The sequence below is a fragment of the Marmota monax genome, unplaced genomic scaffold, assembly GCF_021218885.2.
Source record: "Marmota monax isolate L192 unplaced genomic scaffold, Marmota_monax_Labrador192_F-V1.1 WCK01_AAM20220418_F8-fsc00022, whole genome shotgun sequence".
NCBI lineage: Eukaryota > Metazoa > Chordata > Mammalia > Rodentia > Sciuridae > Marmota > Marmota monax.
This window is the reverse complement of record NW_026695215.1, coordinates 14,712,027-14,725,512: the sequence shown is the minus strand read 5'-3', so window position 1 is coordinate 14,725,512 and position 13,486 is coordinate 14,712,027. Positions and strand designations below refer to the sequence as shown.

Sequence of the window (13,486 nt, the reverse complement as noted above, 5' to 3'; positions counted from 1 at the left end):
GCTTTAATGGCCTAAATTTTAGATTTTATAACAGGAAGCTGGCTTAACATATATTCTATATTAACCTCTCTTTTTGAGACAGAAAGCTCTTTATTAACCAAATAGTTTTCTTTGCCAAAAAAAACTACACTAATCCAATGAATAATATAAAAGGTACTAATCCATTGAATTATAAAAGGTAAAGTTGGGGGCTGGGGATATAGCTCAGTTGGTAAAGTGCTTACCTTGCATGCACAAGGCCCTGGGTTCTATCCCCAGCACCAAAAAAAAAAAAAAAAGTTCCTAATCTCCAGCATTTTGATCCACAGTCTTTAAAGCAAAGCTTCAGGCATTATATAATGACCAGAAAACAGAATTATATTTGCCTGTAGTTTCTATGATCGTGCGAGAGGTAGTTTATTCTCAAATAAATTGGAAGTCAACGTGCTTCATATTTCATGCCGTAGTATTATGGAGCTCCTTCAGCTCAAATTTCTCTGCCTGAATTTTTAAACCCTTAAATTAGCTGAAAGATTTACTCCACCAGATAAAAATTTTGCTTTTGTCGCCTGTACCTCCTAGAGTAAATTTTGTGGCTTTGGAGTGTAGTCAGCTGACTAGCCGATATGTGATAGTCATGAACACAATTTTTTAGTTAAAAAACATTGTTTTGAGGGTTAATTTTTTTTTTTTGGTACCAGCGATTGAACCCATAGACACTTTATCACTGAGTTACATCCCCAACCCTGTTTTATTTTTCATAGAGACAGGCTCTTACTATGGTGCGTAGGACCTTGCTAAGTTGCGAAGGCTGGTCTTGAACTTGCAATCCTCCTACCTCAGCCTGTCAAGTCACTGGATTACATGCACAGCACCACCATGCCCAATTGAGGGTTAAACTCTTAATTAAATATTAGGTTGGAGAAATAGAAAAAAAAATCTGCTTATGTAACCATATCCAGTACTTACGTAACAACTCCCATTAAAGAAAATTCCATGCCTCAGCCTCTATTTGAATAGGTCTCTATTGCTAAGTATTTAGTCATTTCATTTTCCATAGAATTAATGGTACAAACTTTGGAGCATTCTTATTTTCTACATTGATATCAAATTTATTCCCACATTTTCCCCTGACAGTGCTTTAATTTATATTGAAAAAAGTAAGAAGGAAGTTAATTTATAGAAAATAATCAAAATTCATCTGTTGCATAAAACAAAAAAATACCTACTATCTAGAAGTCTACTGTAGGTTATATATATATATTTCTGCCATCAAGAGGAAGAACTTAAACTCTATATTAACTTCTTACCTTTGTAATTTTGACAGAAATTATTTTAATTTTGTCTTATTTATTATTTAGGCAAAGATGCAATTTACACAATTCCAGTAAAAAACATTCTTGCTGTGGAAAAATTGGAAGAGAGCTCTTTCAATAGGAAAAATGTAAGTTATATAAATATTGAAAGCATTTTAAGCTATATATATTATTTAATTTTTAAGAAGTTGTTTATTTTATTGTTTACCAAAATTATTGAGTTTATAAATTGTTAGCTCATGCTTCATCTTGAAATTGTCCATAATTGATGCCTCAGTCTGCCTACTTTATTAAGTTAAAGGAAATTTTCTCAGTACTTCCCTACTGTTATGCTTCTCTGTATGATGTCCAGGTCTTTTTTTTTAATTTTTATTATTAGTTGTTCAAAACATTACATAGTCCTTGACATATCATATTTCATACATTTGATTCAAGTGGGTTATGAACTCCCATTTTTACCCCATATACAGATTGCAGAATCACATTGGTTACACATCCACATTTTTACATACTGCCATACTATTGTCGTATTCTTGTTGCCTTTCCTATCCTCTACTGTCCCCCCTCCCCTCCCCTCGCATCTTCTCTCTCTACCCCATCTACTGTAATTCATTTCTCTCCCTTGTTTTTTTTCCCCCTTTCCCCTCACTTCCTCTTATATTGATGTTCGGGTCTTTAAGTGATATCATCCCAACCTGTTTATCTAGTTTTGTCTTCTGCTACCACTCAGCACATATGCTCCACTCAAGCTAGCAAGATGATGTCGTCATTCCTCAGTATTTCCCCACTGCTTTCCCTTTTCATACCTTTTCCTCAATCTGAAATTCCCTCCCTTTATTCTTATTTACATGAAAATCCATTCTTCTCAACACGTGTGGCTCCTGGAAATTCCATTATGTTGTATTGCTTCTTAGTACCATCTAACTCAGATTGTCTTTGAGACTAACTTGCTTAAAAAATAATAATCATAAAATATTTTGGCACAGTTATCTAGCCAAGCAAACTGGATTTCTGTTATATATATTTTTCTGTTATGTGCAGTGTTCTGATTTTGAAGACTAACTTTTTATCTTAATTGCCTATGAAGATGTTCCAGGTAATACATACAGAGAAACCACTTTATGTCCAGGCAAATAATTGTGTGGAAGCTAATGAATGGATAGATATACTCTGCAGGGTGAGCCGATGCAATCAAAATAGGCTCAGTTCTTTCCATCCCTCAGCATATCTAAATGGAAACTGGCTCTGCTGTCAAGAGACTAGTGAAAACACTCCAGGCTGCAAGCCATGTACTGCGTAAGTTTCTTTCCTATTAAAAAAGCGATGTTTCAAAACGTAGTATATCCATACAATGGAGTATTATAGACAATAAAAAGCAGTGGAGTACAGATACAATCTGCAATACAGATGAACCTTGAAAACATTATGCTAAGTGAAAGCCAGACACAAAGACCACATATTGTAGGAAAACATTTGTATAAAGTGTCCAGAATAGGTGAATTCATAGAGACAGAAAATAAATTAGTGGTGGCCGGGGATGAAGGAATGGAGGAATGGGGAGTGCTAATGAATACAGGATTTGAGAAGGTGTTGAAACTGTTAGAAATTAGCTAGGTGTGATGGTGCACATCTGTAATCCCAGCCATTCAGGAGGCTGAGATAGAAGGATAACAAGTTCAAGGCCAACCTTGGCAACTTATTGAGATCCTATCTCAAAATGAAAAAGGCTAGGGGTGTGACTCTGTGGTAGAGCACCCTGGATTCAGTCCCTAGTACCAGAAAATAAAATGTTCTGAAATTAATAATGGTTGCACAAGTAAAAAATAAAGAAAGAAAGAATGGCATTGTTTAAATAGAAGCACAAACCTGAAGGACTGGGGATGTGGCTCCGGAGTGCAATGCTTACCTAGCATGTGAGAGGCCCTGGGTTCTCTCCCCAGTATCTGTAATCCCCTGCCCCGCCCCATTCACCACAACCATAAAAGAAGCTTGAACAAGATATCAAGGAAGAGAAGGGCATTTAGCATTCTCTAATTGTATGGAATAACCATAGTCCTATAGACTTAAGTAATAATGAATTGCTTTTGTGATACATTGTAGGTTATAAAAATGATCTTGTTAAAATCCTCTCCTTATATATAATTAGAGTCAAATAGTTACCAAACCCCTCTTGATCACATTTTATTTAACTATCAATAAAACTAAATTTCTGAAGTTATTTTTGTAAAACTCATGATTCTATTTTTTGTCCTGGACCATCAAAAGTCTTTGATGTTGGGCTGGGGTTGTGGCTCAATGGTAGAGCATTTGCCTAGCATGTGTGAGGCACTGGGTTCGATTCTCAGCACCGCATATAAATAAATAAAATAAAGGTCCATTGACAACTTAAAAAAAAAGTATTTAAAAAAAGTCTTTGACGTTAACAAAAATCTTTTGGTATGTTAACAAAATAAAACTTTTTCAATGTCTTTAATTTTATTTTTACCATAGAGGTGTTCCTGCAGACATCCAAATAGATATTGATGAAGACAGAGAAATAGAAAGAATTTATTCCCTTTTTACCCTCAGTTTACTTAAGCTGCAGAAGATGGAAGGTAAATAAATACACAGCTAATCTGTTTTCATAAAACCATAAGCTTTTATTACCAATTCCTAAAATACTGCTTTGGCATTATTAAAAAGTTGAAAGTGTTCCTAAATTTACCAAAGTTTACAAACCCCTAAGCGGGGGTGGGGGGGCTATTTTTCATAGAAATTCATGGGCAAACCTAATGATCCTAATAATACAGCTGATAAATTTTCGACGTCTATGCACTACCAAGGGGAATCTCCCCAGAGACAGTTAACACAGTTGAAAAGTGTTGATTTATACTACAAGTTGCATTTATGGAATTTAGTTTTGTGATCAGAGATTTCACTGCTCCTTCCAGAGGCTTGTGGAACTATAGCTGTCTATCAAGGACCACAGAAAGAGCCTGATGACTATTCTAACTTTGTAATTGAGGATTCTGTAACAACCTTTAAGACAATTCAGCAAATAAAGAGCATCCTAGAGAAGCTGGATGAACCTCATGAGAAGTATAGGAAGAAAAGATCAAGTAGTGCAAAATATGGGAGCAAGTGAGTATTTCTTTTTTTTTTTACCTACTATACACATGTTTTTAAACAATATGAGGCTGTCTCTCCCACCTCATCCTCATAACCAGTTGCAGGCCTGCTTACTCTTGGCTGTCAAGACTCAGCTAGAGCCTTTCTCTTGTGCGGATCTCCCTGCCCCTCAAAATCAAAGTGCTCATTGTCTTTTTCAGTCCAGCTGTCATTTCATCTTGCTCCTGCTGTATTCTGTGTTTAGTGTTATAATTCATTCCTTCAATACTTCACAGCTTTTTGTTTTTATGGATCCATCTTTATATCTCACATGATGCCTTATATATAGTGAGTAGTTTAAAGAAACAAACTCAGCTGTGGGAATGTTAGAAGTACTTAGAGTTGATTTTGTGGATTCATCTCAAATGCAGAGGATACTACAGTGGATGACAGCAACAGCTAACGAGTGCTGGGAGCTTACTCCACCCCTGGGATGCTATGCCTAGTACTTCACCTCATATCATTTAGATTGCTTTTAGCAATAAGTTGCAGAAAATCCTAATTGAGGTGACAAGAAATTTTTTGGTTTCCGAAATTAATCCTCACTTCTAGTTTGGTTAATTCAGCAGCTCAACACTGTCATCAAGGACTGCCTGCCACTCAACCATCCTCAGTTGAGATGGTTTTCATCTTCCTCAAGTTTATCCCCTTATCAGTACAGATGAGCTACAGTAATTCGAGGCCTGCATTTTTATAGTCTGGAGTCAGTAAAGACTGTTTTCCTATTCACTAAAAGAACCTCGTCTAGACTACCCTCAGTCTTTCTTGAAAACGAGGGCTTCCCAGTACTGAACCAGAATCAGAGTTCTGTTCACAACCAAGTGGATAGGGAGGATTTGGTTCTTGGCCAGCAGTTAACAGTACGCACCATAGTAAATACTCTCTCATTGATCCTCACATCAGTCCAACATGGCTAACACATGAACTAACACAGTCCAACATGAACTAACACAACTAAGATTCAGGGAAGTTAAGTGCTTTACCCAAGGTCACACAGCTGATTTGCATCCTGGCCCCACTGTTTTAAATATTTTTTGAAAATTAAGTGTATTAATAATTTTTACTTATAAACAACAAAAATCAGTTTGACAGGTGTAAATATTTATGTTCTTCCTGGATAGAAAACTTCTTAAATTAGAAAGGTTTTATTGTAAACAACTGTCTTTTCTACATTGGTATAATTGGTGGTTCTTTTTAAACAGTATTAATCCTGTTTTCTTGGAGCCCTGGGAAGTTTCCATAGGAAGTCCTACCCAGTCCTTGCCCACTTTCCTTATATAGTACCCCCACCATAACTATACATGCTGTACTACTACACCATTTTTCTTTATTTAAAAAAAAAAAAACTGTCTAGTACTAAATATTTATTTTTGCTGTACCAAAATGAAAGCTCCATGACAACAAGGGTTTCACCTGCTTTGTTCACTGCCATATCCTTATCTTTTAGAATAGTACCCAAAATGTAGTAAGTAGTCAGTAAGTACTTCTTGAATTAAGAAGAATATGCTTGATGGATTCTGTATTTGTCACTTTTTTAATTTGTTTATTTTTTAACTTTTGAAAAATGGTTTTCTTTTACTGTTTTCTAGGGAAAATCCAATTGGGAAAACATCTTAAGAGTTTGACCAGTTGGTCCAAGAGAACTGGAAAATATTCTTCTTGGAGTTTTCCAATTCACCATATATTTTGTTCATAATATTTAAGAATGAATGTTGGCTTCAATGTCATCTGCATTCACATTGTATTTAATATTTAATGATTGAAGTTAACTGTTTGGGGAATTCTGGTATTGATGTATTATTAGAGAATTTGAAACCCAAGATTTCCTTCATATCTTGTATGTCAAAGTTCATGTATCAGCAACTTCTTTTTAATAGAATCTTCCTAAAGAAGGTTCCTAAAGAAGCTTTGTAACAAAGGGAGTACTTCTCCATAGCAGGAAACCATCTCTTCTTGTAACTCTCTGTTCTGTGGACTTGTTTTCACTACCATTAGTGCCTGCTCTATACTGCCAACATAGTGTTCTACTAGAAAATTTCAATCCTTATCAATTCAGAGCTTTCCATTTACTTCATTGGGACCTTCCCTTTTTTAAGAAAAAAAAATTTTTTTTTTCCTTTGGTCCATTAGTCATTACAGGTTATGGTAGAGACAGTGACAGAGACTTTAGAAAACTGCCAGAGCATCCTTGAAAGTTGGTAGATCCTTTTGCCTATTTAAAGATGTAAACAGAACTCAGGAGCAATCAGGGAATATGTGCTATTGTGTGCATCATGTTTACATTTGGGATGAGTGATGGCAGATGAAATAAAATGAGACCACTAAATATTTTTTATTGTTTTATATATCAGGTACTCATTTTCTTGATTTGAGAGTTCAGATTAACATGACTTCTAAGGACATCTCTTCTAAACCAGAAGAGAAAGTAAACAGTGAAAGAAGGTGGTGGGAAAATCACTTGACTTCACCTGCTGTTTCATGCTATAATAAGGGCACTGTAAGGACGCCCTCTTCATAGTGTTAGATGGCAGTCTAACCCAAGAACAGTCACTTGGCGCACTTTAATAATCTGGCCTGCCCCAGATTATATCTTAGATACTCTATGGTATCTGTCTTTATGATCAGTTGAATGATCAGTGTTTAAATCTAGAAATAGTGCTTTCCTGAAAATGTTTATATTTCATTGCTGTTTCCTTATTGCCTACTAGCAAAATGGAATTTGAGTCAGCAACTATTTGAATCCTATTTTTCCATAGTAATTTACTTCTGTCCTAAAAACTGTAACTGTAAATTAGCAGTCGAAGCAAGTTGCCACCTTGAAGTTAAAGGGATATACTTTGCTTCATCAGTATTAAAAATCATGGTACTTTATTTTGTCTTTTTAAATTCAGAACGTTTTCTAAATGAGGTACTTTGAACCTTGGAGTATTTACATATGTTCCTGTTTAAAACTGTGACTTATTAATGTAAGTCTAGCTAGTACTTCTTTTTTGTTTGTTTGTTTCCCTGAGCATAAGCTATATTTGAAGATATATTTGCCAATTCTGGTATTGGTGAGTAATTGTTTTTAAATTGTATTATGATTAAGTAATCATTTTTAAAAACCATTGGCACACAGTCATTTCATAAGTGACTGAGTAATGCATTTCTCTAAACAACTTGTAAAAATCAATTGTATCTGAGAGTCATCACTTGTCTGCATTACGATAAGTTATTACCCCTGGCCCATACTGAGATTTGGAAGAGTACTTTAAATTTTATGAATTTATACATTCCATAAATCACACTGATTCATAAATGCAAAATAATTTAGCCATTTAAATAAATTTATGATAAATTTTATTCAGATTAAAATTCACTTTAGGATTCCCTAGAAGTGTCTACTTGCATTACCAGGTCCCACTCATTACTCTTCAGTGGCTTTTCTTTTCTTTTTTTAAGGGAAAAAAAAAATTCTCCTAACATTTCGAATCCAAATCCCCAATTACAATTATTTCTAAAGATTACAGGGCAATCAGAGGGACCTAGGCTGTGGGCACCCGTCCATACCTTTGGATTTGGAGGGAGAGTTCAGTCATCTCACTATGTTCTTCACATGAGACTTTCAAACAGCTACTTTGATTGGAAGTAACCAGCATGATAAAGTCTAAAAAGAGAAATGTGGGGTTAATTTTCCTTGAGTCGTTGCATTAAGAAACAGTGTGAGTAGGGCCCTAAGACAACCCAGGGCCTTGCTTTCCAGGGGCCTCTTTACTCATGAACATGGGTTTTACTACCTGGTCTGCCCTCTCTGCCTTTTCTGAAAGCGTTTGAAAAAAATACATGGCAGCTTATTTCTCCCTAAAAACCTGGAAATCCCAAGAAGGACAGAAAAGGGTGATGGGGAAAAGAAATTTCTTGCTGTAAATGCCTACTCTGATTCTTGGTTTAACCATTTCCATCAATTGAAATTACAGTGATCTGTTGCTTGTTTTGTTATGTTGTTGTTTAGCTTGATTTTTTAAATATTCATTTAATAAGATAATAGGCAATAATAAAAGATTTTACTCCCAGGATTATAATTTATCAAATTGAACTATTTTATTTGCCAAAGAGATACATTTTATTAATCACGAGTAATGGTTAAGTATCAAAACCAGGCTTTTTTGATTTTACAAAATAAAAGGTGATGATGTGGCTTTTGTTTCTGTTTCTGAAGCCTGATTTCATTCATTTATGGGAAAAGTTCATTCATGCCAGGTTTTGAAAAACAATATTTTTTTTTTTAGTGAAAGTACCTTTAATTTGTTCTAACGGTACATCCTGTAAAGACAGAATTCTGCATAGACTTTTAGGTGTCCTTACAGTATGTGAAAAATCCACGACTCATTCTAGAGTTAAATTACCAATCTTGATTGATATTATCTGCTTCCATTTTTAACTTGGAAATTAATATGTTGCTAGTAAATATTGGTTTTTACAGTGTCCAGTTTGAAAATGTAAGTTATCAAAACTTAATATAGTGAATTTGTGTAACCATGTTGTATTGTTGAGAATGTATTTTTATTTAAATTTTATTTTCTTATCAAGAGTATTATAAAAATTAAAAACTTTTGTAACTGTCGCTTGGAAATAACTCAAATAAATTACAAGAAGCCTGTCCATTCCTTCTATTCTTTGTGATAGCTTACTTACAGACTTAGGAATTTCTTATTTAAAAAATCACTGCACCTTAACTATTAGTAAGGGAATAGTAGAAGTGAGAAGTCTTAAAAAACAAATTAGAGCAAAGCAATCTGGAAGAATCCAGTATTATTTTCTGCCACTTGATGAGACCAGGCTTTGATGGACTGCATTCCTGTTTGTTCAACCATTTGCCAGCCTTGTTGTCTTGAGGACCTGCAGTATTCAGGCACCAGTCTCCTGTTGTTCCCCAGTGGCACACACATATAGTGTGGAGGAATATAGTCCTCCCCTGTCTGGGTGAAAAGTTTAGAGCTGAGCCCACATTGACTTTTTTAATTTTTTTTTTAAGAGAGAGAATTTTTTAATATTTATTTTTCAGTTCTCGGCGGAAACAACATCTTTGTATGTGGTGCTAAGGATCGAACCCGTGCCGCACGCATGCCAGGCGAGCGCGCTACCACTTGAGCCACATCCCCAGCCCCCCACATTGACTTTTTAAAGAATCCTGCTTTCTGTTCATCTCAAAGAAGTCAGCATCTGACCACTCGGGTCCTGCATTGACACTTGTAGGTTAATCTGCCGTGTACTTGCCCTTCAGTGCATCTCCTTGTTAGAATTCTGTGCCATGCCCCGTTGATGAGTTATCTAGGGGATATAAAGTAACAGCACCAAAGACTAGGTTACTAGGTAGATGATGCCCCCAATGTGAGAAGCTGAGATCTTTCCCCACTATTGCCTCAGTAGCCCCTTTAGTATCCTAAAATAAATCTCCCACAGAGCACAGCAGCCCAAGACTCCAGAGGAATTGAAGGTTAACAAAGAGGAAGGGTTAGGGTTCTGAATCTATTTGTTGAAATACCACAATCCCTCTCATTCTAGCTCAAGTATAAAGAATAACTTATAAGAAACATCAGACTTAGGGTTCTATTCTAAGATATTTTTAAGAAGATAGTTCTTTAAGGGAGAGGGGGCCATACTTGGAGGTTTGGGGTGTTTTCCCCCACCAAATTGCATGATGCCAAAATGAGAAGCAGCCGAGATGTAGCCACATCCCTTTATCACACGTAAATTCAAAACAAGACACAGCTTCACACCACTGGTCTAGATTTTCTGCTACACTTCAATGGCAAATGCTAGACTCCTCTTCAGACCCTTCAGAGAATACTGTTTTGGATAGACTCAACCTGCTTCAAATAAACTGATGCTCAAAGGTCTCTGGTCTTCATTATTCATACACATCCTCATCTGGGATTTGATCTTTGTGCCCAACAAGTTCACTCTTTAACATGTGTTTTGCTATTTGATAACTTAATTTGGATACAGTATTTGCCACCATTTTTGGAGCTTATGCCTATGTTTTATATTGACATCAGAAAATCTGAGACTTGTTTAATTAAGGCCCTATTAAGATGCATTTCAGCCAAGCACAGTAGCACATGCCTGTAATTCCAGTGGCTTGGGAGGCTGAGGCAGGAGGAAAGCTAGCCTCAGCAAAAGTGAGGCTCTAAGCAACTAAGTGAGACCATGTCTCTAAATAAAATACAAAATAGGGCTAGAGGTGCAGCTTAATGGCTAAGTGCCCCTGAGTTCAATCCCCTGTACCTTGCGCCACCCCCCAAAAAAAAATTGCATTTCATTTTCTGCCTTATGTTTCAAATCTTTGTTTTGTACTATCTGCTTTTTAGAGATGGAGTTCAGTCTTAGATAAATAAATTTCACTAATCAAGGAAGAATTATTTACTCTGGAACAGACAACATTGTCTTCCAAACTTAACATATTTCTCAACTCCATCCAGAACCAAGAAGACCATGCTGCTGCTAAAGAAGCACCCATGACTTGAGATGGATCCTCAGTACAGACTGGGGTAGACAACCCCTAGAGAGGCAGACCAGAATCTCCCTGAGAAAATGCAGGAACCAAGAGAGGAAAGAGATATAGTTTGAAAAGGCACAGTCAATATTTTAATTTTACTCATGGAAATAATTAACCTACTTTTGTAATATAAGCTACCAAAAGTAAAGATCAACAAAATCTTGCTTGCTACCCACTCAGATGAGACCGTGATTGATTCTTACCTTTGGAGCCTGAGATTTTGGCGGGTTTTGTTGTTTGTTTGTAAAATTTGGGAAACACTGGACCATGAGCTAAAGTAAATTTCAAATCTTGACCCTGAGTCTCAGTCCTAAACCATACACCAAAAAATCCATGTAAGGATACAGCAAAAAGCATTGCCTCCTTGAAGCTTACATCGTGGGAGGAGGACAACGGTAAAGTGTGTCGTGTTGATAAGCATAAAGCGAAGTGACATGAGGCAGGGACACGGGGAGTGCTGCAGATGGGATGGGCAGAGGGTGAAGTTGAAGATGAGTCCTCACTGAGGAAGGCAGTATTTTGAGCAGATTCGGAGAAGGTAAGTGGTAAGGGAGACTCGCAGGTATGTGGGGAAAGGTCCTCCTAGGCAGGAGAAATACAATGCATGATGCCCTCAAGAACACCAAGGAGATTGCATAGCAGGATGAGTGAGGGGAAGTCACAGGCAGGAGCCCCTGGTGACGGCACTACTGAGTGACTATGGTCCACCTATCTTTTCTGAATTCCTCTGCTGTGGTGAGAAAAGTCAAGAAGGACAAAGGAGGAAGCAGGGGGACAGAGGCTAGCACACCCATCAGGTGAGGGAAGTCGGTTCTGCTTACATTTGATGATGGAACTAACAGGATTTGTTGGCAGGTGGAATGTGGGAGAAAGAAGAGTCTAGGAAGATCCAGTAGCCTGAGCACCTGGGAGAGATGAGGGGCTGTTTACTAAGATGGGAAGGACTGTGGAAAAAATAAGTTTATGTGTCTTACCTATGTCTGTGTTAATGGTTCTGGAAGCCAGCTCCATTGAAGTCTCTTACTAAGCACCAGCACATATTCTATCCAGTTTATAGATGTAACTTCCTCACTAGATTGTAAATGAATCGAAGGGTAAGGAGGGCCTTTAAAACACCCACAGCCCTTTGCCCTGAGATGAGGAAGGCTTGGTAGATACTCTGCAGGAATGACACACTGGCTCATGGTACAGAAGCTGTCAGGGCTTGGTTGACCATTGTAGCTCCGCTGAAAACCACCTTTATGATCTTGGTCTTCGGGTTTTGGTTTCCCTAGATGTGTAAGACTTAATATTTAATCTTCAGGAAAAGGGTATTCGGCTCCTGCTATGAACAAAGCCCTCTGCTAAGCCCAGGGGCCTAAGCTGCTACCCTCAATTTGCTCACAGTCAAGCGAGGGCCTGAAACAGGAACCTGAGGATTTCTACACAAGTTCAACACCCAGACAACCCGAGGGCCCTTTCACCCTCCCCAAGTGTGTATGTAGGTGGTTTGAGTTCTTTAGTGAACCCCTTCTAACAGGATGTTCCCAGCCTCCATAACACTGCCATGGTTGGACCCCACATGATGAATTATCATCCTTTGATGAAAGAAAGAGTCCCGGTCATTCATGAAACTTACAATGAAACAGCCTGATGGAGGGGAAGAGTCTAGCACCCATTATGCCAAGAAGTGGGGACAAGAAGTAGCCTTCATCGCACAAAGTTGGCTCAGATAAGATGCCGGAGGGTCTAGTAGTTGCTTTCTAATGTCGCAGAGGATGTTCTGGGTGATATTCTGCCCTTCCAGTACAGAGCTTGGATCCAAGAGTCTCCCTCCTCTGTCTGGCTTTGTCTCTGTAGCTAGCCACACCTGCTGCTCTTGTTTACAGACAACATGGGGGAAATGAAAGCCTGTGGCCAGTAAGTGCCATGATCATTTGGGGGCTCAAATGGAGTGGTTTTTTGTTGTTGTTATTGTTGTTGTTGTTGTTGTTGTTGTTTTTGATGTTGGCTTAAAAGAAAACTAAAAATGCTAAATGTCAAAAACATTTGCAGCCAGAAAACAAAGCAAAGTATCTATCTCAAAGTAATCTTTATGATTAAAGGCCCTATTAACTTGTATCTTAAAAATTTTCAACACATGTTATTATTCTTAGTGCCTGAGGAAACAGTCTTGTTCAGTTATGAAATTTAAACGTCTAAATTCAATCACTTCATTTGAAAACATAACATGCACATGCTGAGGAATATATGGAAACTCATAAACGAACCACAGAAATGTAGGAGGGAGGCAGACCATATGACCTGTGTACTTTGAGAAAGTGCCCAAAGTCCGTTCATCTTTTTGTTTTTCAACCATCCTATCGAAGAGGGAGAAGTTTCTAATTATAGTTCAAGGATTTGTTTTCTCAAACTTAGACCCAGTTTTCCTGTAACTTTTGGCAATTTCAGTTCAACCAGCCCCACAGAGCATCTTTCTCTCAGATGAAAGGATATGAGGAATTTAGGCTGGATGGGCATGTCTCTG

General features: G+C 37.3%; 1 protein-coding gene across 4 annotated transcripts in view; it reads left to right on the top strand.

The window, feature by feature from the left end:
- Rasa2 (RAS p21 protein activator 2) overlaps positions 1-10,271 on the top strand; it is a 107,319-nt gene extending 97,048 nt beyond the window's left edge. For 2 of the 4 annotated variants that reach the window (XM_046431523.1, XM_046431522.1), the window contains exons 20-24: positions 1,341-1,423; positions 2,383-2,591; positions 3,786-3,889; positions 4,226-4,415; positions 6,032-9,083. In XM_046431523.1, the coding sequence (XP_046287479.1) occupies positions 1,341-1,423; positions 2,383-2,591; positions 3,786-3,889; positions 4,226-4,415; positions 6,032-6,059 (614 nt within the window). In that variant the 3' untranslated portion in view covers positions 6,060-9,083. Of the gene's footprint in view, positions 1-1,340; positions 1,424-2,382; positions 2,592-3,785; positions 3,890-4,225; positions 4,416-6,031; positions 9,084-9,486 lie in introns of those variants that run through there. The other 2 variants (XM_058574945.1, XM_058574946.1) reach the window with 2 other exon arrangements.
- The last annotated feature ends 3,215 nt before the right edge of the window (positions 10,272-13,486 follow it).